The sequence below is a fragment of the Perca flavescens genome, chromosome 13 (genome assembly GCF_004354835.1).
Source record: "Perca flavescens isolate YP-PL-M2 chromosome 13, PFLA_1.0, whole genome shotgun sequence".
NCBI classification, from domain to species: Eukaryota; Metazoa; Chordata; class Actinopteri; order Perciformes; family Percidae; genus Perca; species Perca flavescens.
The window spans coordinates 34,445,725-34,470,773 of record NC_041343.1 but is presented as its reverse complement, the minus strand read 5'-3'; the positions used below and the strand labels follow the sequence as shown (position 1 = coordinate 34,470,773).

Below are 25,049 nucleotides of genomic sequence, written 5' to 3'. Positions count from 1 at the left end.
GGAAAATCTGCTAGCTGCTAGGCTAATGTGCAATGGTAAAACACAGGATATGGTACGCGCACATAGCAGAGCTTGCAAACTGACTTTTTTGTCGACAACGCGAACGTTGTCGACAGTGAAAGAGAAGGGGGCACAAGTTCTGTCGATGGGTCTCCAACATCAGTAGTTTCTATGTTTTGACGGGCTCTAACTAAGTTACAGGAGGTTGACAGACTTGCAGCTCTTCAACATGTGTGTTTTTTCCGCTTGACAAGCCGCCGGACATGACATGGAGGCGTGGCAGTATCGATGATTACATGTTTTTATTCGATATTCAAGATTGTGACTTAATTTTGATCGTAACACCCTTACGACTTACTACACAGTCTTTGTACGACTGATTGATTTAGTTGTTTTGGTAATTGATTTTATTCTATTTTGGTGACATCCTGCCTGCCTGTTCTAACCAGTTGCCTTTTACAATGTCTGCAGAATGTTGATTCAGCTGTCAATGTGGAAGAAGAGCTGGCAGCACAAGTGATGGCTGTGTACCTGGTCCGAAATGAAAGTGGACAGGTCAATGATGTTGGGATCGTCATTGAAGGTTCCACTGTACTCAACCATCTTGGGGATCTCAGCAGAGCCTGTTGCTACCTGCTAGGACTGACCTATGCTTTGGATCTGAAATACCCCAAAACACTTAAATACACTTTGAGGTCTTTCAAAAGATGCTTGTGGAAGTGGATTCCGGAAACCTTTCAGCAAAGGTGCAAAGACTGAGAAACAATATGGTCATGTAGTTGCTGAGAGGCAGCTATTCAGATGAGAAAATGTGACTCGAACCCAATTGAGCCATGTATGGAATGCCAGAAATTACTGTTATTATTGAGGTTCTGGACCGAAACTTGGACAATCTAAAGCTCCATTTAATCAGATGATCTCCAGGTGTGGTCAGGCTCACAGTATTGGACATATTTCAATTTGTTTTGATTCTACGTTTACATGTTGTATTAATAAGCCTTTTCTCTTTATATTTATTTTTTATGTTTTCATTTATAAGCCATTAAGCATCTGATTTCAGTTTACAGGCAGTTTCCCCACAAATGACTAATGCATTTTAAGTTAAACGTATCTTTTATTGTTAGAAATACATAAATCTTTAAAAAACACTAAAGTAATTATTTCATGGATTGCGATTTGTAAGCAGTAATCTTAATTTTAATGTAAAGTTACTCAAAATGGTAATAATTCCAGAATTTTTGAACCTTGTCTTTATTTTTCCATGTCTTTGGGTGCAAACACATTTACAACACAAGTTCCATATCACTTGGCCATTTAGTTGTTTATCCATTTTAAAAGATTGCTTTGGGTTGTCCTTTTTATCATATTTTATTCAAAATAGATGTCTATAAAAATCAGTTTCACCCTGTCTGCAGACGGTGCCCTGTTGTGTAACGGTAAAAAAACGGTATTTTTTGAGTGTAAATGATTGAAATGGCTGGAGTGATGTTTTTGCATTTAACAGGTTCAGATTATTTTAAGTGTCTAGCAACATTGTGAATACCTTAAATGGTAAGACATTTGTCAACAGGTTAAATGACGATGGTTGTTGATGGTTCAAGATAAAAAAGCGCAATTGGTTGAATGGTTTACTTGGCTCCAGTTCTTAAAAGTGGCCGAATTCTCAGGTATTGAAAAAATGTCTTGTTGCTGTTTCACATGTGCATGAGGAGCTTAAAAAAGCCAAAAAATGTCTTTCTGGCAAATGCAGTCAAATAAAATTTTCATTATTTTGTGAGATCTTGGTTATACTTAATTTTTTTTAGGTTAACATTTATTGACATCAAGTACAAAACACATAATACAATGTAATAAATTGAGTAAAAGAAATAAATCCGTACAACACATATTTTAAATAAATCATAGGGAAGTAGTCACTTACATCATACTAATGTTTTCAGTTTTATCTACTCATTTTCTTCTGTGCCGTCTGCTAATGTTTTCTATATGGTTTACACAGTCTTTCAATTACATTTACTTAATTATATTTGGTAATTATACTAAATTAATTCATTCAGAAATGATTACAAATATTACTAAAATCTACTCATTAGTTATGGTTTGTTTTACTTGATTTTCAAGCTTTGTAATCTACTCAATATTTTTGAGTGTAAAAATGTTCCACTAATTAAATTAAGTAAAGTGCAGTATTTGTTTTTAGAGTGTTGACTTCCACACTTCTGCTCTGTCCGTCTGTGTGTGTGTGTGTGTCTGTGTATCTGTGTTTGTGTGTGTGTTTGTCTGTGTGTGTGTGTGTGTGTGTGTGTGTGTGTGTGTGTGTGTGTGTGTGTGTGTGTGTGTGTGTGTGTGTGTGTGTGTGTCACCGCAGCCCCAAAGCCATTTTTGCAATTGACATTGTAAATGACAACATGGCCCCCTTGTGGTTAATAGAAAGTACTGCATAGAATTAGATTCATTGTAATATTTCACTAAACCTTAAAGGAGTTTGCACACCGCTCCAACAAACTCCTAGCCTGACGTGGTCCTACTCAAATTCTAGTCAGAATGTGAGTCTGAAACCGATCCATTGGGCTGTGATTATGGGGCGTGTTCCAACCGAACCAGGAAAGAAAATGCCTCTGCATTCATTGGATAGACCTACAACCAATCAGAGCAACGGAACTCAACACTGTGTATCGTCTCCATAGCAACCACTCTTTGCACAATGCATTCGTTCTAACTTCCGACTTTTAAACTTTTTTGAAGCTGGATATATCATTTGTTTCTTGTAAATATAAATGTGGATAACGTTAGTGATAGTGACATGCTCGCTACAGTTGTATTTCTAGAGATGGATCGGCGAAAACACGTTTTATTTCTCTGATTCACGGCTTTGTTCTAGCGCCGGCGCTCCCTCTCTTCAGGCTCTCTCTATGTCTCTCCACCATATAACACTCTCTCTCTTCAGTCTCTCTCTATCTCTCTCCACCATATAACGCTCTCTCTCTTCAGTCTCTCTCTATCTCTCTCCACCATATAACGCTCTCTCTCTTCAGTCTCTCTCTATCTCGCTCAACCATAACTTTACCGTGCTTTCGGGCAGTTGTTGAGGCTCCTCCGCTGAGGATTTTAAAATGAATGCCTGTCGATATCTTCTGTAACAGACGCGAATCTACACCTCAACAAATTCAACCCAAGCGTTCTTTGGTGACGTGATTGATTCTGTTACTGTTGATCATCTTTCCGACAATCTGATTGGTCCGAACAGATCCTGTTCGGGCCGAAGCGTTCCTATGGCAACGCTAGTAAATTGCTTGGAAGGGAGACCCACCATCGGCAGTAGCATAATTTACATTTCAACAGGTAAGTTGATTCAAAAACAGAAGTGCTGGAAATTCAGACATAGTTAACATGATAAATGAGGGAATGATTAACTAATTCTGGAGATAGCAATAAATGAAATGCCTAACCTTGGTCATAGATGGTAGTAGAGCGCTACATATGTAGCTACACTCTACTACCATCATTTTTAAATGACCCTAATGCCTAATTTAAGTAGCTAGTTATTTTAGTGACTGTTGCTGTTTGACTATGTTAGGCTTTGGTAGATGTTCTAGTTCCCTGTTATCTAACTAAAAAGGCTATGATCGTTTTCTGTTGCTCGGATCGGATGGCACAGACGAGCTTTTGACGGTGAAATGGATAGCACGCTGTAGCTAGCGCTGTCAGCACTCAAACTAAACTCGCAGTGATGATGAAACCAATGTGGTACACACACAACTAGCTATGTTTTGCTTTCCCTATTTTTTCCATTGACATTTGATCAGTAGGCTACATGACGGTCTCTTCCTTGTATAATACTTTTACTTCAGGAAGTGACTGGCAGTGAGTCTGATCTTCAAAAGAGACCTTACGTTTACTAATATTAGTCTTGGATTTCCCCAGCTGAAGATAATTATTTTCTGCTATGATTTTGTAGATGGACAGTTTTGAAGTTTTGAAGAGTTGAAGAGCAAGCAGGGTTGGCAGCAGAAAGGTAAACGTTGGATGAATCATATCATTTAGGGGATCATTAAGATTTCCTCTTGGCAGTTTTTATATTGGTTGTTTGCACATTCTTCCAGTTACTCTGCAATTTAACAGAACCACTTTTTTTGATATTGAACACTAGAGACCTGACAGAGCAAAGCAGAATAGAGAAGTGAGTGCAGTGAGAGGGAGCCCAAAGACAGAAAGAAAGCAGGCAGTTGCTTTCAGAGACAGACTGAGGGAGACAGAACGTTTTTTACATGAAATATGTCTAATCTTTCTGCATATGTTCTTCAGTTGGACAAATTGGATTCCAATAGGTACATTAGTAAACTGAAGCTCTCATTTGAAGATCAGATTCTGTCTTTGCCAGATCCATACAATCTAGATGATGGCTGGTATGCTGCTGATGCTTATAAATTACTCCCTGTTCAGTATCTTGACCTTTTTAACTACCTGATTAACACTCCAGGCCCTTGCACAGGTGAGGCTTTGTGAGCCTATAAGTCACTAGAGGCTTATAACTATTTTGTTTGTGATCATGTCCAAAACATCAAGCAGCATGATCTGTCAGAATCAAGTCCTGTTGCTGTTGTTGCTGCCACAGTGGCTCCAGGACAGCGGATCAAAGAAGAAAAGTACAAACCCTGGGTTTGTGTTAGTAGAAATGGCTGTATTGTTACAACCCACTGCACTTGTGCAGCAGGTTTAGGAGAGGCCTGCAGCCACATTGCTGCTCTACTGTTTGCCATTGAAAGCATTACACAAAGCAGAGACAGAACTGAAGTGTCATGTACTGATATCCCATGTCAATGGAAGAAATGTGAAAAGAAAAACGTAGCTAGCTGTACTGCTGAAAATTTTGACATGTCACATCCAAAGCATGGTAATGTAGTGAACGGCAGACAGAGGAAAAAAAGGAAGGAAGTACCAGGGTTATCTATCCAGGAGCAACAGCAAGCCTTTGCAGAGAGAGATCCTGCCCACTGCAGCAGTTTTAGTCAGGGACAGCAGTGGCACAGACACTGCTTCAGAATCAGAGGATGCTGGAGACTACCCACAACTCCCATACAGATTAGCGAGACTAACTAATGTTGACAATTGCTCTCCACAGACTATAATCAATGATGCCATTCCCACCAAGGCACAGATTGACAATCTGTCTCAAGCAACTGTTGCTCAGTCCCGGTCACACCTTTGGAGTGCTCAGAGAAGAGGAAGGGTGACTGCTAGCAACATCCACAGGGTCATCAAACGCAAAGCAGATGGAGCTTCAGCTGTAAGGACCATCATGCAGTATGATACCAAGAGCATCTCCCACATCCCTTCAGTAAAATGGGGTACTGAGCATGAAGACACTGCAAGAGATGAGTTTTATCGGCACATGACAACAGTACACACAAACTTTGTTTTGAAACCTACAGGCCTTGTCATCTCCCAGCCTTACCCATTCCTTGCAGCATCACCTGATGGGATCTCAACATGTGACTGTCATGGAGACGCAGTTCTGGAAATTAAATGCCCTTACAAATACAAGGACTTGTGCTCTATTGAGATCCTACAAACCCAGATCCAACTTTTTGCTTAGATACCCATGGCAATCTGAAGAAGGCACACCAGTATTATGATCAGGTAAAACACAAATGCTAGTGACCAACTGTACCCAGTGCAACTTTGTTATTTGGACAGAGCCTGGACTTGTCATCGTCAATGTGTCACGAGATGAAGATCATATCACTAATTTGTTGCACCAAACTAAAGTGTTTGTTGAAACACACCTTATCCCAGAACTCCTTCAGAAAAAGAAAATGGAAACAAGTCAGGGTGATGCAGTAATTTGCACTTCCAGCAGACCCAAGTTTGGAAGGACCATAATCTGCTCTGATGAACACTGCAGTGTGAAAATGTGGCAGATGTAGATAATGCAGACATGAATATGTAACTAACACTTAGTACTTCTATGTACATTATATTTGTATATATATATATATATATATATTTATATATATATATATATATGTTATGTTTTTAGATTTTTGGGGCATTTTTGCCTTTATGAAAATGGGGAGCAAGGGGGGAAGACATGCATGAAAACCATCACAGGTCAGATTCAAACCCTGGACCTTCTGCATCAAAGATTAAACCTCTACATGTGCGCCTGCTCTACCAACTGAGCTAATCGGCCACCATATTTGTATATTTCTCATCTAGTAAATATTGTAATTATCTTTTTTTTATTGTGCTTTCATTAAATGTTTTAAATAGAAAGTAGACTGTTAGCTCAACTTGTACTGAAAAGAAAAGTGTGAGGGAAGACTGCATCATCCCCTGGAGAAAAACAGCATTTGGTCAGGCTGTCTTCTCCGTAAGAGCAGTTCAGCAATGAAACACAGTGCCGGCAACTATTAGAGAGTCTTTGTCATTCTTTTCATTTAAAAAGAATGCAAAAAAAATGGCTGGTAGAGAGCCAAACTTGTGGACACTAATGCTTTCTGTGTGCATTTAAACGTTATACAAGTATTTTACATGAATTGTATTTATTAACCACAATGTGTTGTATGTAATTTTATCTTGTGATTTTATACCTGTCATTATTTTTAAAAGCTGCCTGTTTTACATCTGGCTGGGAGACTATCGATGAAAATTAACACTTGTGAGCTAACTCGGGCACATTTACATTGTTTTAATGTTGATTAATGTTTAAAACAAGAGACAAAACTTACCTAATAAATGTTTATTGAATGTTGCAAAAATCTTTGTGTACCTCTATGCTCCACGAATGAATAATACCTTACTAGTTATTTTAGGAGAGATGCTGTTTATCCAGTTGTGGATTAGGCAAGTTCTAGGTATGGCATTAAGGGGGAAAGAACATGACAATGAAACCAAGTAAAATTGTTTACAAAGATAATGGACATTTATTAAAGATGTACATACATATTTATCTTAAAACAGAAAAAAATTAAAAATAAAATAATCCACACATAAATCAGTGAAGTACAAGAAAGTTAAGGAGCAAAAGGTTTTGATTCAAAGATGGACCGGACAGGATCTGGTCAGAAAATGGCAACAAAAACCTCTGCAGACCCCTCACATCATGGTCACAAACTGTTCAACCTCCTTCCCTCTGGTAGGAGATACAGGGTACTGTTCACCAAAACCAGCCGACACAGAGTTAAGTAATCGAAGTCCGGTAGCAGTATTATTTAATAAGTTTAGGTCTAAGATTACTTAGAGCACAACAGACGGTCAATATGTCACTGGAGAGAAGAACAATGGTCAGAGGGAGTGTGTTTTTCAGAACTCTAAAGATCTTGATCCGTTCAATAGCTCGCTCCACATGAATACGCAATGCTGAAAGTTGCCGGGCCCTCTCAACATCACACCCAGGTAGCTGCTTTCTCCCCTTCAAGATTGGAGGCATGACGAGTGTGGCAACAAGCCTAGCCAGGTGGTCACCTATCAGAAAACCTCTATCTGCCATCACCTGATTGCCTGGATTAATGTTACTGTAAAAGCCAGACTTACCACTGATCTCTTTATCTGATATCCTCCCTCCCCACATTTTGGAAATAAATGATATTGAGCCATAGGGCGTGATACCTATTAGAGCTTTAAGAGTATTATGGTGTTTATAATTCGACCAGGTCTGGGCTCTAGCCCTGAGATTGAATGGCCTGTCAATGAAAAACTCTTTGCAGTCAATGATAACAACGCATTTCTTAAACCTCTTCTTGAACTTCTGTGGCATGTTTTTCTGAAGAACCTCTGCAGATGGCCAGATATTAAAAATTGGAGACGCTTTGCAAGGACAGGTATGACTTCGTTGATAATATTTGAAACACATGCAGAGGACACAACAAACCGGAAACCAAGGTCTAAATGGGCAAGTCTGTGTCGGAGCTTCATCAAAGTTAAAAGAAGTTGATTCTCCTTGGAGACCCTTGGAGTCCTTTGGACCCTTCTTTCTTTAATTAGTGGTGCAATTAAGTTCAAAATCCAAATAAACACAGCAAAAGATGGCAGTCCAAAATAAAATGAAAAGAATTTCTGTTTGTGCTTAATTTGACGAGCTGCATCATTCTCTGTGACAATGAAATTTTCTTAAGAGATGGAATATTTGGACAGCTTGTCTTTGTAAGAGTCTCTCTCCAAACGCAACCTATGTTCCTCTTGCTGTAGCATTTCACACATATGACATTGTCCCCCATTGTCTTGGTTGTCCCCTTCTTCTTCCTGGTTGTCTTCTATGTCAGGAAGAATCTCTGGTTCTGGTCCTGGTTCAGCTGCAGAATAAAGCTGTCTCCTTTTCACTGCTCGATGGCACCGACCCTGTTAATCTGCTGCTCTCTTAGCAGATGCGGTTGGATCGGCTAACTCAGGTCCCAGGTGTTGTGAAGGAGCAAAGTCAGGGTGGTCGGGGTCAGGGTTCGGACAACCTGCATAATAAACATATAACCATTTAAGCATGTGCTCTTAAGTTACTATATTTTACCAAATGTTACTTCAATTTTGGACACTGGAGACTTTAAGTTAGGCCTAACAAAGCAAACTTTACAACGAACACTGCTGTTTGTTAGCCTGGCCCTAGACCTTAATTTTTGAAAATGTACCCTCTATAATGTAGGCTACAACATTTAATTTTAATAGAGTAGGGCAGTTCACGTTTCATCCTGTAAAAACTGCACAGAACAGCAGACTTAGGACAAAAGGGGAAGTGGAAGTGGCTACTCCGCCACCAGGCAGTCTCTTCTCTGTGGCGCTACTTTTAACCCCCTCACCCACAGGTTCCGCTGGATAAATGTACTTTTTTCTGAAGGAAATTGATAAAACCCTACACCTTGTGCTGTATATCTGGCAGTGCAACCCCAAACACAGCAAGTTTTCGTCATCGTTTTAACTTTTACCAACAACGTTTGTGACAATGTAACGGTTTACAGTAGCCGACTGGATCTCTTCAGTTGGTCCGTAGAAGCCGCTCGCGTTCTGCCACCCAGAGGTATCTTGGTGCCTATTGTTTACAAACATTCTGAAATGCCGTATTATCAGGATCAACGGTTTACATGTTCAAGTCTTTTCATTCCCCCTCAATAGAGCTCAACTGTGACCCCCCGTTTTTTTTTTTTCGGCTCTGTTTCCAGATGTGTTTTCCCTGTTCACTTGTTCCAAAGACATTTAATAAATTGATGATATAAAGGGTTTTAAGTCTGGAACTGAGCCAAACAGCTACGAGAAGAATTATGACTGGAAAACATTTGATTTGACTCAAAAAAACGTTTTGAAAACGGCAAAAAAGGCAAAGTTACAAGACTGTGTTGAAAAACTATCATAGAGTTCAATGGTAGAAGCTCGCTCCAGTCTTTATCAGATTTGGGGGTACGGTAAACATTTCCAGGGTAACATTGAACATTCAAACCAGAACTGGGACGCTCATGACCCTTAAACATATCTCAAAGATATTGATTTCTACCTTTAAAGATTCTCACAGGTGACTGTAGACGATAAATCTACCTCGTTAGGGGACATTTAAACGATCCCAACTCACTAACAAGCATCTTCGCGGGCCCTGACTCCTGGCCCCTGCAATACAATCACCGCCTGACACACACACACAAAGACACACACACACACACACACACACACAAAGACACACAAACACACACACACACAGAGACACACAGAAAGACACACAAACACACACACTAATCAACATATTTGTTATTTTGACTTTTTTGTCGCTTTTTCAACAAAAAAATAGCTTTTTTTCAAAAATGTTTTTTGTATGAGGTTGTAATTTTTTTTCGACAGTTCTTTTCTTCTGTTGCTGAATGTTAGAAAGCAATGTCAACAAGAACAATAAAGAAACGCACACAGATGTAATTGCAATGATATATGTTTATTATATGATCAAAATGACAGAAACAAGAGAGAATCAGAAACATTAACCACTTTAAAATTTGAAGGAAAAAAGATCCCTGTTAACAATTATTACTTATTATTATTTGGATGCAGATGAAATCTGTTTAAATCTCTGAAGTGCTATGAAGACTTGTTTAAGACAACAACAACCTGCGTGACTATCACAGAGCTGCTGTTTCTGTCCTACATGGGGAACAGAAGATGGCCACTGAAGGTGGTGTGGTGATTGAAGTTGTCAAACACCAAACTGGAAGCCACCAGACGCACAAACACAACATCTCCCACCTCCAGCAGCAGTGTGACACCATTAGAAACACCCACCCAACCGCTCGCCTGTTGCTCGTATACGGCGAAAACTTTCTGTGAGTTCTTGACCAACCAACCCGCTGAACCGCCGCTGTTGTCTCCAGCAAAATGCCACTCAAAGTGGTACGCTCCTCTCACCTGGGCAGTGAACACACCTGTTGGACATTTGTTTTTGTCATTTTAAATGGAAAATGAAAAAAGTGCTTGAACAGCAACATACAAGTGAAATATATTAGAGATGAACAATATATCATATTTTTCCCATTGGTCCAGTAAGAACCAAGCTGTAATGTAACCCTACAGAGGCCTGTACTACGAAGCAAGATTTGGCGTTACTGAGGTAACTTTAGGTTCAACCCAGGGTTTTGTGTATCACGATGGTGGATCACTTGTTACCGGTTTAAATCGCCGTGGTAACTCATGCTGAACACCTAACCTGCTCAGGAGCATTATGATATGTTGGAGATTAGAGATCAACTGGTGTTAAAGCAACGCCTACTGACCAATCAATACTCGGTTGATAACGGTGTCACCGTTCTTAGAAGATCAGGTGGAGCTCGGTGGGTGGAGAGAGAGAGAGAGAGAGAGAGAGAGAGACACAGAGAGAGAGAGAGAGAGAGAGAGAGAGAGAAAGAGTTAAAGAGAGAGAGACAGAGAGAAAGAGAGAGAGAGGTGCGCTCAAAAAAGTTAAAACATTTAGAGACCAACAACCCCGTTAACATTCTCTGTTGGGTATTGTTATGAAATAGCAATAGTTTATTTGATGACTTTCAATCAGGATTTAGAAAGCATTATAGCACAGAGACGGCACTGGTGAAAATTACTAACGACCTTTTAACTGCTGCAGACAAAGGACTTGTCTCCATTCTTGTTTTACTAGATCTTAGTGCTGCATTTGACACTATTGACCATTCAATCCTGTTACAGAGATTGGAACACTTAATTGGCATTAAAGGAATTCCTCTAAGCTGGTTTAAGTCCTATTTCTCTGATCGATCTCAATTTGTTAATGTTAATGATAAATCCTCCAAGTACGCTAAAGTTAGCCATGGCGTTCCTCAAGGCTCAGTGCTTGGACCAATTCTATTCTCCTTATATATGCTTCCTCTAGGCAATATTATTAGGAAACACTCAATTAACTTTCACTGTTATGCGGATGACACCCAATTATACTTGTCAATCAAACCGACGAAAACCAGTCAGCTAGCTAAATTTCAAACGTGCATTAAAGATATAAAATCCTGGATGACCTATAATTTTCTGATGTTAAACCCTAACAAAACTGAAGTTATTGTACTGGGACCTAAACACCTCAGAACCTCATTATCTAAAGATATAGCTACTCTGGATGGTATTGCCCTGGCCTCCAGCACTACTGTCAGAAATTTAGGAGTTATTTTTGATCAGGATATATCCTTTAATGCCAATCTACAACAAACCTCAAGAACAGCCTTTTTTCATCTTCGTAACATTGCCAAAATTAGGAATATCCTATCTCAAAACGACGCTGAAAAACTAGTGCATGCATTTGTTACTTCCAGGCTGGACTATTGTAACTCCCTACTGTCAGGTTGCTCAAATAAGTCCCTTAAGACTCTCCAGCTGATCCATAATGCTGCAGCGTGTTTCTCACAAGAACTAAGAGAAGAGATCATATTTCTCCTGTATTAGCTTCTCTGCACTGGCTTCCTGTTGAATCCAGGATTGAGTTTAAAATCCTTCTATTGACCTACAAAGCTCTAAATGGTCTAGCACCATCATATCTAGAAGAGCTCCTAATACCTTATTGTCCCACTAGAGCACTGCGCTCCCAGAATGCAGAGTTACTGGTGGTACCTAGAGTCTCTAAAAGTAGAATGGGAGCCAGAGCCTTCAGTTATCAGGCTCCTCTCCTATGGAACCAGCTCCCGATCTGGGTTCGGGGGGCAGAAACTGTAATCGCTTTCAAGAATGAACTTAAAACTCTTCTATTTGATAAAGCTTATAGTTAGGGAGTGAGGAGTTGCAGTGTTCACCTAACTGGCCCACCTGCTTCTCTTCATAATTGTTAGACTAATAATACATAACAAAGTAGAGGGAGGCAGGCCAGCCAAGCCCGATCCGGCAGGGGAGAGTTCTAAGCCCGAAAAAGCTACCTCTCCTTATGACCTGTCTCTCTTAGTTACGCTGTTATAGTTACGCTGTTATAGTTCTAGACTGCCGGGGGACTTCCTTCCTTCCTTTGACACACTGAGCTGCTCTCTCCTCCCCTTTCTATTACTTTTACTATTACTATTTGTGTGTATCCCGTACCAGAAATGCTTGTTACTAATCCTAGCTTCTGGGGAGTTTACTCCCGGAGTCCTTATGTTTTTCCCCAGCGTATTTCCTTGGAGAACGTTGGCACCAAGATCCTGGTTCCAGCTGTTGCCGTGGTCCTGCTGCACTCCCTGCCGAGCTCAGCGGTGCCCTGCAATGTCATGCTTCTTCCGGCTGAACCCTGCAGCTTCCCGCTACATCCAGTCACTGTTCCATTATTAATGTGACTATTATTGCCACTGTTCATCACACCCCCAACCGCCCGTCAGACACCGCCTACCAAGAGCCTGGGTCTGTCCGAGGTTTCTTCCCAAGAGGGAGTTTTTCCTCGCCACTGTCGCACTGCTTGCTCTTGAGGGAATTACTGTAATTGTTGGAATTGTTGGGGCTTTGTAAATTATAGAGTGTGGTCTGGACCTACTCTATCTGTAAAGTGTCTCGAGATAACTCTTGTTATGATTTGATACTATAAATAAAATTGAATTGAATTGAATTGAATTGAAAGATTTTCAGCTGAGTGAATTACATATACCTGTAGCTATTTGTCGGCTTGTTGAGCCGTGTGTTGCTGTTTTATATTTTTTATTTAATCTCACCATGGCTTCCCACTGCCAAGGTTGCAACTGAAATAAAAGGCTAAAGCAACGTTTATGGAAAGCACAAGTGTAATTATGGTCAGATCTTGGTCCTGAATTATGAGGAAGTGATATTAATAAGCGTTGTGATTTACACATTTACGTCGCCTATTTGTTTTTGTCAGCTTCCCTCCTGTTTAGGAAGTGACTGTATTGCATTTTGCCTGTAAAACAGTGTCTGTGTTCTTCAGTTTGCTCTTCTTATGTAAAATATGTGGCTCTGGTAGATGTTTGTGATTGGTCGTGCTGTGCAAACCCCGCCTCTTTTATGGAAACCTTGGGTTGATTGAACTAGTTGATAACCACCCTTATGTAGTACCGTGGTTGTTAGGTGTAGGCAGGGAACTGAAATAAATCCAGGGCATGTTGATCTGGATTCGTAGTACAGACCTCAGGACTAATGATCAGCAGCAGTTAGAGTCACTAAAAGTTCTGTTCTTGCTGCTGACAGACTCAGATTATTACTCTAAGTGTCTGACAACATTATGGGATGGATCCCTACAGAGATAGACCTTTTTGAGTCTTCGATTATCTTTCCACTGTTCCAACAATCTGGTTTGGTTAAAATAAACATTGTTTATTTACATAATGTTTTGCAAAAAAGAAATACATAACTCTTACAAATTTCAATGTTTAGTCTTGTTTTTCAGTGCGTAAAACTTATCATAGAAACTTGATTCATACAGACCATATTAACATCGCTAAATATTGGTATTCTGCCAATATGTTGATATTAGGGCATCCCAAAAATGTATTGTTAGAATATGAGAGCTACCTGTGTTTGAGTTGTAGGCATTTCCGATGTTGGTGGGGACGTATTTGTAGATCAGGGTAGTCTCCGTGGGTAAGGGTCCGGTACGTGAGGTGCCTTCAACCACCAGAGAAGCTGAGAATGCAATCTGTCGGACTGACAGAGAAAGAGAGATAGAGAAAGAGAGAGAGAGCGAGAGAGCGAGAGAGAGACAGAGACAGAGACAGAGAAAGAGATTTAGATTTTTTTATTCTATCAATGTACCATATCGTTATTTACAAATCTCTCTTTCCAACAGGCCAATAAGTACGTACATACATATACACTTCAATACATGACATCAATGTTCATCTCTTTGTAATAATTAAAGTCAATCCTGATTCTGGCTTTCACCATCCGAGTAAACAGTAGATTCACATTAATATCAACAGAGTCATCCACCTTCCTCTTTCTGCTCACATACACAGCCATCTTTGATTGGCCCAAGATGAAGTTCATCAGCTGACGTTTAGCAAACTTCCTGTAACTGAACCCAAGGATGAACATTTGTTTGGAGAAACCCTCCCCTACCTTACTGAACTGTTTCTCCAGCAACAAGACCAACGGTGGCAGACACACAATAACAATCAAACACACTTTATTTTTCATCACAATAAGGACATTTGTTGCTAACACCAGGACTAATGACAGACAGGAACTTGTTGACTGCCACTATCCCGTGTTATACTCAGAGAGAGACACAGAGAGACAGAGAGACACACACAGAGACAGAGACACAGAAAGACAGAGAGAAAGAGACACACAGAGAGAGAGAGAGACAGAGAGAGAGAGACAGAGTGAGAGAGAAACAGAGAGAGACAGAGAGACAGAGAGAGAGAGACAGAGACAGAGAGACAGACAGAGAGAGGGAGAGAAAGAGAGAGAGATCAAATATTTAACTGATCATTTGAGTCCTATGTAATCAAAGTGTTTAATTTTGTCATGGTTGTATGTTTCTGTTTCCTGTTTTATTTTGGTAGTCTGGTTTACCGTCTTTTCTTGTCTAGTTTTACTACCTGTCTTGTGTTTTCCTACCTGTCTGATTGTTCCGCCCCGCTCTGATGTGTTTCACCTGTTGTATCACCTGTCCCTTGTTTGGTCGTTACCTCTTGTATTTAGTATCTGTGTTTCCCTTGTCTGTTGTCAGGTTATTATTTCTGTTTTGGAGTTCTGTGTGTTAGTCTACCAGTTTTGCCACGTTATACTTGTTCCCTGCTATTCCTGGGGCCTGTTTCACAAAACCAAGATAAGGGATTAAGCTGGGATTTCCCAGTTATCTTGGATGAAAAGTGGAGGCACATAAATCACCATGGAGATTTATTCTGTGCAGCTCGCCTGCTCCTGACCAGGCTAACAGCCAGGATTTATTTAATCCTGGAGCCTTTTCTGATCACCCAGCAGTGGTTTTATCCTATTGTTATCAGCCTGGATTAAAATACAACAGGTGCATATTGCTGTTCATTTAATTATTTAAAGTTGTGACCATTATTTTTTCATTGCTACTGTTTTATTGCTGTATTAAATAAAAAAAATGAAAGTCTGTTACTAAGGGCAATACATACAATGCTCTACATGTGTGTTTCTATAGTTGAACAATGCACCTTGAATTGTTTTAGCAGATTATTTTTTTTTCTAAATTTTGACAATAAGGATCATGTTTGTTCCTCTTCCATGTGCATTGTATTTGGCATTCTTAGCACACAATTTGTGTTGTCCAGTAAACTGGGACTATAATTTGGGAGGATTGTACAATTTTAAGAACATATCCTAACTGTACAATCCTCCCAAATTATAGACTTAGTTCACTGGACCAGTAACTATCTAGTGATGTAGGCTACTGTACATTCATGTAACAACAGGGAGAGGACACCTTAATGGTTTTTGACCTTATATTTTGCCTGGGGGGAAATAACTGATGAATATACTCTGTTCCATTCAGGTTTACAGTGTGCATGGAATTTATCACTTTATTATCTTTATAAATAAAGATAGTAATAGTTTAATCGTAAAAATAGTTTCTAGATTTTAGAGTCCAATTTCTTCAGTGTCTTTATTTTCTATGTCCATATATATGAGGGAGTAAGGCATATAATATGTAGAGAAGGAAACTCGTCCTTTATAAAAAATTAAAAAAATAAAACGCGAGAAAAAGTGTGGCAGATAATAGCAGACAGACTGAATGATATATCTAAAAATATACATGTAAGAACTACTGCTCTTAACTGAAACCATTCAATGTGTCACTTGTCATTTGCAAAAACGAACAGTTGTACACTTTGCATTAAAAGCGAGCAGTGGAAGTTAATATGACCTAGGAAATTTATATTTTAGCCCATGAGAGAGAGGGAGAGGAAGAGAGTGAAAGAGATATTTACGCTTCATATTCTAGCGTTGTAGAAAATTGATCTTCATGGTAAATTTCCTGAGTAACATTATCTTCTGCTTACTTTTAAGGCAAAGAGTACAATTGTTAATTTGTGCAAATGATCAGTAGCCTAATCCTTGAATGGTAGGATTATGACAGCTTCAATTCAGAGCAGAGGTCAGTTAATGTTTATGTTTAGGCTACAATTACGCATTCAGTCGGTCCGTGATCGTCTGCTGCACTTTTTCTCGCTGTTTCATTACAGCGGCCGTGTTTCTTTTCTTTTTATACAAATAATGTGTTTCACGTCATCCTACTTCCACAATAAGCTGCTGCTCACTCTGTATAAAGTCTGTACAATGCGTATTCTCCATTTTGGCATCAGTAAATCTGTGATCGACCTTGCGGTCTTTTGAGGAAAGCCGTGGATGTGCATCTATCTGAATTAGTTCAGCCTGACTCAACCTAGTCTCTCCTCCTCAGCCTGGCTCCACCTAGTCTCTCCTCCTCAGCCTGGCTCGGCCTTCGTGAAACGCACCAAGCCACGATGCACAGATTAGACTAGGTCAAGCCTGGCTTTATCAGTTATCCTGGATTTATATATTCTGCTTTTGTAAAACAGGCCCCTGGTTTCTGGAATTCTGCTTGTACCTGTTTGGTATTGTGACTGCTGTATTCAGGACACTTTTTGTTGTGTAAGGATTTTGTTTATTAAATATTGAAGCTCCATTCTGCCTGGTCTCTGCATTTGGGTCCTACATTCACTGAAACCCTGACAAATGTACTACATTTCTAACAAGGTTTAATATTTAGAAATCGGGACATGTTTAAAATTGAAAGAGAATAATTAATTGGCTTTTCATAATGTTATATTTATGGGATAATACATATTCGGAATCAAGTCAAAATTAATATATGTGGTTGTTTTGAATCAGGATGTTTTCATGTATTTTGACCCTTAAATATTTTAAGTTCAGTTTATTCACATCTTTAAGACTCAATTTTAGAAGATACAATGTTCATATGTAGAACATGTGAAATGGAGAACCGTAAATAAGCCAGTAAAAGCTTTTTGAAGAAGACAGAATAGCATTAGTAACAATGAACAAAATATCCTCCAACAAAAGGCAAAACCATTAAAAAATAATCTGTCATTGAAGCTTGATAGTTAAAAGCATTTCATCATTTCAGAAGCTAAAAACAGCAGGGTTTGCAACATTTAAATTGAGAGGAGACACTACAGGCAGAAACATTTTTCAGTTTATAGTTTTTGTACTATTTATCTTCCCTAAAATGTCTTCTTTCTATGGAGGCCCTTAGGAACAAAACAACATTTACACATTTCCTTCAGTGCCACCATTCATTCAGGGTTAGGGTTAGATGTGTGGAAAGAAAACATTTATTTTATTCAACTTTGTTTATTTGTGTGTGTAGGTTTCTTCTAAATTTACAAAAACTTTAAAGTGTTTGGCCAGGATTATTTTATTTAGTAAAAATGAAATGTCTCACTGTAAAAATGATCAGAGAACAATACCTTGCAGTTGTTTCTTCAGCTTGTCCACTTCAGTCTTCAGCTGTGCTATACCTGCAAAATCAGAGACAGTTTATTTGTCAGTTTTGTTTTACTGCACCTTCAGTTTCTCTGGACATTGGTTTAGAGCTTCAAAGTTTTTTAGGCCAAGGACCCCTTAGCTGAAAGAGAGACGGAGTAGGGACCCCCTACTATTGTACATATATTGTATAAAAGTGAGTTGCATGGTAAACTGGATGGATGAAAATTAATAGATATATATTATTTATACATCATGTTTTAATGGTAAACTATATATGTGGAAGGCACAGTGAATTATTAAGCCTAACTGTAATGCTACCTATATTAAGCTTATCTTCAATGTGTAAAGGAAATGGTTTTCACAAATAGGTCAAATTATCTTTCCTAATAATAGGTGGGATTCAATTTATTGTATATTTTCAGACATATTTGAATTTTTGAAAAAAGAAACTTTCAAAAACATTTTAAACATAATATGGCGGCCCCCTGCACTTCTCTGAGGACCCCCTAGGGGTCACGGACCCCCTGTTGAATATCTCTGCTTTAGAGCTGCATGAATCAGTTGTCAACTATTAAAGGTCCCATGACATGGTGCTCTTTGGATGCTTTTATATAGACCTTAGTGGTCCCCTAATACTGTATCTGAAGTCTCTTTTATATAGGCCTTAGTGGTCCCCTAATACTGTATCTGAAGTCTCTTTTTTTGTATAGGCCTTAGTGGTCCCCTAATACTGTATCTGAAGTCTCTTTTATATAGACCTTAGTGGTCCCCTAATACTGTATCTGAAGTCTCTTTTATATAGACCTTAGTGGTCCCCTAATACTGTATCTGAAGTCTCTTTATATAGACCTTAGTGGTCCCCTAATACTGTATCTGAAGTCTCTATTATATAGACCTTTTTATATGGTCCCCTAATACTGTATCTGAAGTCTCTTTTATATAGACCCCTTAGTGGTCCCCTGTATCTGAAGTCTCTTTTATATAGACCTGTATCTGAAAGTCTCTTTTCCCCCTATATGTATCTGACCTTAGTGGTCCCCTCTTTTATATAGACTGTATCTGAAGTCTCTTTTATATAGACCTCCCCTAATAAAATTCAGCCTTGGTGCAGAATTACAGCCACTAGAGCCAGTCCCACAATGAGCGTTCCTTAGTATGTGCCATTTCTGTGTCTGTAGCTATTGAGGAGGAGAGAGGGGGGGGAGGAGGCAAGGTGGAGGGTGGGGGTGTGGCCTTGACCAACTGGCAATTTGCTCGTTTGAAAGCCATGATATCTCTCTCTCTCATGGGTGGGCCAAATTCTCTGGGTGGGAAAAGCAGAGAAAGGGGAGGTAACCTTGCTCTTTATGACCTCATAAGGAGAAGATTCCAGGTCGCCCATCTGAGCTTTCATTTTCTCAAAGGCAGAGCAGAATACCCAGGGCTCAGTTTACACCTATCACCATTTCTAGCCACTGGGGGACCATAGGCAGGCTGGGGGAAGTCATATTATTGTTAAAAAACCTCACAAAGTGAAATTGTCATGCCATGGGACCTTTAACTTAATCTCAACCTATTTTGATAATCGATGAATCAGTTTGAGTCATTTTTAATGAAAAAACAGTGAACGTTGTGGTCAACTTGTTAACTGTGAATATTTTCTAGTTTATTCTCTCATCTGTGTATATTTTTTAGTTTTGGACAAAACAAGACATTTGAGGATGTCATCTTGGGCTTTTAGGGAAACACTGATCAACATTTTAGAGACCAAAAAAATCATCCATTCATCCAGGAGATATTCCACACATTAATCCACAATGAAAATACTTGATAGTTTCAGCCTTACTTTGCTCCAATACATCGAAAAATACTTATTTCTCCCTTGGATATTTCTGAACTACTATGACATGATGCAAACAGATCATTACTGTACCTGCAGCCATGTCCACTTTCAGTTGAACCAACGAGGCGGTCGTCTCTCTCAGCGCAGCGTAGATGTCTGGAGCAGAAGCCAGATGGCATTCAACACTTTCACTTGCAGGGACAGAGCCGAGCAGCAGCAACAGCATAAAACTCACAGAGATCTTCATTCTTGCACTGGCAGCTTACTGTTGAACTGTGCCGTCTATAAACCTGTGTGAGCTTTAAAGAGAACCCTACAGAAAAAAAAAGCAAAAAGGACGTCACAGATGTTGAACTGGTACACATTGTCACACATGATGTGTCAACGTCAGTTTGCAGAACATGGGTGTAACCAGTTCTTCCCCGTATCACAGATTACCCAGAGAAGATAAACACATTGATAATCTATGATAACATTGTTAAAGGGTACCTTTAAACTTATCTTACCATGTATTTTTATATTGACCAAGTTTATAATTGTTAACGAAAACTAGGAGGGAAAAAACATTGTAGTTAACGGAAATAAATATAAAAATGAGGCATTACAAAAAAACGATAACTAACTAAAACTGTAATGTCTGTTTGCGAAACTAACTACAATTAAATGATTGAGTAAATGTCTGTAGTTTTTGTCTTTGTCCAATTCTTCCATAGAGCAAATAACGTTATGTCTTTCAGAGTTGACATTTCTGACCATAGACCTGTTTTATACAGTCTATGCCGTAGACACATATATAGTTTCCGACTGGCAATCCAGAAATTCGGACATTCAATGTTATATTGAACACAACATAGTCCATCCCCCTCGCCTTGCGTCATGTCTGTACCGGAAGTCAGAAAAAAGCGGCAGAGTCCTGACTGACTATGACATTAATCATGTTTCCGTCTAATCAAGCAAATTATAAGCGAACTCTTAAAATGTTGAAAATGTTGAAATGAAAAAAAAATAGAAAATGTGAATTAGAAGCGTTTCCATCAACTTGTTTAGAATGAATAAACTAGACTACGCAACGCGTAGTTTGGTAACAAGTTGACGTTACGCATGGTTGTAGATTGTAAACCAGCTTGCTAAATCAAATAGTTAAGTTAAGTTCTTTAGCTAAATGGAGAGAGTTAGCAGTGTACCAGTTGGCCACCTGTGCAGAATAGAGGGTTGTGGCAGAGACACTTGGTGTCAGAGAGACAACTGTTCACTGCTGTGTATACGCAGTGTGCAGGGCCATACGATTCAAGCTGTTGAACCAATTCATCAGTTTACCCGACGTGTCTGAGGCACAGGCTACAGCGCACAGCAACTCCACTACACACCTTGTGACACGAGTGTAGGGCGCCCTGGATAGGACCCATATCCCGATCCTTACCCCATCTGATGGATACATCTCCCATTTTACGCTGTAACTTTTTTCAAAAAAGCCAAAAACCACCTCAAGCGAGAATCATTCTTTTTTACAAATTTTAGTAGTTTTTTCAAATTTTGCCATTTCCATCAACATTTTCTAAAGTGATAATTTAAAATACGTTGATGGAAACATGATGATTCTTGTCCTCCAGGAAACATGGTGTAAGGGTTCTCCTAGTGGTTGTCCAATAGGCTACAGAAAAATTATTGACCCATCCACCAAATTAAAATGAGTCGCTCAGGGGAGAGAATCAGGAGGAATAATAATTTGGTACAAATCTGAATATACCAATTCAATAGAATTAATCAAAAGAGGTCAATTTTATATCAGCTGACAAATACATATTCATTGCCCCCACTTACATTCCAGACTGAAAGTTGTCATGCAACACGGTCTCACGGCAGTTCGTGAAATTGTCACGTTATTTTTAATCTATTGTTTCGTGTACAACAACACATTTATCTTGTTTTTATCGTGGTGGCCAGCACAAAATGGGAACCATCTATACGGAGGTTGGGTTTAGGAAAAGATTAACGGGGAAAGCAAACGTCACACCCTGGGACACGGCCGCGGGGGACAAGCGACAATAACGGGACGGTTAACGGAGAAACAAAAGGCCATATGCACGATGCGATCCCCGCCCTCCGGGTCATGACAGTGTGTAAAGTCACTGTGTTTGTGTTTTTTAAGTCAACTGCTTTTAATGTGTCCGCATTCCCCAAAACACAAAACAACACTTCATAAAGTGTCTGTAAGAAGAAGCAGGCACAGAGCCAGAAGTATAAGGAAATAGAATGTCATCCATCAGCAGATTAATGTGTGTCTATTTGGGCAGACATAGCCCGGGACCTCCCTACATAGATGGGGATCTCAATGTTAAACCCAAAATGGGAAATGTAAGCTATAGATGCTCCAATGATCACACCATTTCTGCAGAACAAATATTTGAATATATTCCATTACATAAATCCACTATTGAGGAGACCTGTTGAGGAGGCGCCCGTACCACATCCCAAGTTTAGAGACCTCATTCTGGACTACTATGACAGTTTCAGTCTGAGAGTCTCTGCTGCTAACAAAGTCCAGATTTCTGGGAAATGTGTTTGACTGCAGCTTTTTCACGGATTCTCTGGCCCCTCCTGATCTACGAGGTTCCAATCTCCACCATCGAGGGCTTTGAATGGAGAGTCAGCAGGTTCCTGTGTCTACTTCGAAGCCTGAGCAGCAACGCCCTGTATGACCAGAACAACAAGCTGAAGCTCCCCATCAGCAACCTGAATGAGGAGTTCAAGGTGGGCCGTGCCAGGGAGGTGCTGCAATACATAGAGTCACAAGACCCGAAGGTCTCCCAGGCTGGGATCGAGGTGAGGACAGGGCCTCTCTGCAGGGCCTACAACATCCTGGGCATCATAGGGGGCCAGTAAGCAAAGGGCCATCAAGAAGGTCACGGAGTCAGCAGAAGTTGCATCAAGGTGGCTGTGGATTAGGAGAGGAGAACCGTGGGTGGGGTAGGGCTACCTGGACACAAGCTGGGGCCTGATCAACCCAAGCTGGGTCATCTGGGTGAGAGTGTATGATGCTTGAAAGACCCGAAACACTCTGTGACCCCAGGTAACATCATTGATGATGTGTCCAGGTTGCATCAAGTTGATGTATGTTACAAGCTAATATGACAATATTCCGAATTTGATGCAGGTCATGCAAACAGCATATTCTGTTTGGATATCCCAAAAAAGGCCGGTTTCCAAATTAAGCATTTCCCTATTAGGACATGTGGGGTATGCCGGTATTATTCAAGTTTTAGAAGCATTCTTTTAGATATGTATGCAGCACATGGGGATATGCGTCTCAATCTTTGGCAAAGTTTTTGCCATAGTTTGGGACAGTTTATGGTAGTGGTGGGAAGAAAATGAAACAATGGCAAGCTGTAAAATTTGTAAAAAGGCTGTAAGACACAGTGGTAACACAACAAATAATACAAGCAAATTCCTTCCTGCATTTTAACTTATTAAAAATCCAAAGGTAAAATCACAAAAAACAGAACAAAAAACTTAAGGGTCATGAAAATTCATTCAGATTCAGCAATTTGATGATGCATCCAACTTAATTATTAAAAAGTATCGGAATCATATTAGTATCATTGATACTGGCCCTGTATTTACTTTGAACCGGATTGATACCAAATATTGCAGTATTGCACATTACTAGTTCACGGCCAGTTATGGCCAGCTTATGGCTTTGTGTTGTGGCCTTTGTAGTTGTGTTGAAGCGTTTGCATTTCTATTGAACTGTCTCGAAAACCGCGCTTTGGCTACATTGAAAGCATAACGTATGCGGACTGCAGAATGTACCTTTTAACTGGCTACACCTGCTGCGCACACACTGCGTAGGATTGTGTTAGTCACTAAGGCATGGATATTCCACGGGCCGGGTTCAGACAGATCTGTAGAAATTATGGTTGGGTTCAGGTCAGGCTCGGTCACATCCGCATGATGGCCTGAAGGCATTAAACGTTTAAAATTTAAAACAGCTTCATGGGCGATTTTAGACTTAGATTTCAAGTCCCCCTAAATTTAATCTCGGCACCTCTAAAAAATATAATAATAAAAAGCTTTTTTTAAATAAACAATTACTAAGGGCTTGAAACAGGTTTAATATCCTGTGTTTGTTTTTGATTCATTGATTGATTGATTGATTTCTGGATAAAGACAAATAAAAAACAGTAATCCAAAGGATAACATGCTAAAGTAAAATACTTATTTCCAGCACGGTCCTTGGTGTTTCACATGTAAAACAATATACAAAAAGCAAACAAACCATTATGGAAAGACATACAATATGGAGGAGGAAGTTAAAAAAATATAAACATCACATAAAAAACAAACTAAATGAAAAACTAAAAAATAATAATATAAATGCTACACAAACTCAGCAATTTATCAATAGATATTCACCTTGTTCCATAAAAACTGCTTTACCTGCGTTTAAAAATCCTTCGTGATGATAGGAGTTTTGTAGTAGTAGGCAAACTATTCCATGCCATGATACCAATGTAAAAGAAAGAATATGTTGCTGATGCCATGCACCTGTAACCCAGTCCAGGATTAACAGATGAGTAGTGTTGGCCAATTGGAGGTGGTTGTGCCAGACTCCCACCTTTGGCTGAGTCTCTGTCTGATCTGTCAAAGGGAAATCAGGAGTGCGGTTGTGAAATTTAACATTTGTAGTCCCCAGAGAAGAAGTTGGTTATTTCATGGTGCAGATTAGAACCAAAACTGAAATGTAAGCGTCTAAAATTGCTGAATGTTAGAACATTGTGTCAAATTGGTTGTTATTACTGTGAATTATAAAGTTTCAAGTTTAGTTCCATCATAGTGTTAATACTGTCAAAAAAAGTTAGCTGACGTTGTTGTTCAGTAGCTAGCTCAGAGATTATCGGCTAATAAAATTACTGATTTAGGAGGTGGTTAACACTTTTTGCAGGCATTATATCTGTGTCACAGTCTGATCCTAGACTCGCCCCTGAACAGCTTATTATGTATGGGCCTGTCTCACTTGATGCAAAGGTTCATTTTTGTGATTAAAATAAATTTTAAATATTAACCTAACAAATGGCAGTTTTGGGGGCATGAGATAAAGAGTGCCTTTGTGGCTCTTAACAGACACAAAATGTAATTAAAATGTCTGTGCAACATGAACACAACAACAAGATGTACACAACAACAAGATGCGTTTAGCAACTTAGCCATTGTTTAAATTCACCTACCCTGTTAGCTGCTAGCTGCTGTCTGGCATGAGTGAGTGTGTTCAGCCAGGCTCCGGTAATAATCATCACGCAGCAGTTCCTTGTGTATTTGTAGCAAATAAATCCATTTAGTGTGTGATCCATCTGGC

General features: G+C 39.5%; 1 protein-coding gene across 1 annotated transcript; it reads right to left on the bottom strand.

Moving 5' to 3' along the window:
- Positions 1 to 9,958: 9,958 nt before the first annotated feature.
- On the bottom strand, positions 9,959 to 24,288 carry LOC114567208 (complement C1q-like protein 2). Its single transcript, XM_028596186.1, has 5 exons — positions 24,134 to 24,288; positions 19,787 to 20,009; positions 17,856 to 17,906; positions 13,942 to 14,073; positions 9,959 to 10,388 (listed from the first exon to the last, which is right to left on the bottom strand). Exons 2-5 carry the CDS (start codon positions 19,941 to 19,943, stop codon positions 10,111 to 10,113), a joined length of 618 nt encoding a protein of 205 aa, XP_028451987.1. The 5' UTR covers positions 19,944 to 20,009; positions 24,134 to 24,288; the 3' UTR covers positions 9,959 to 10,110.
- Between the last annotated feature and the right edge of the window lie 761 nt (positions 24,289 to 25,049).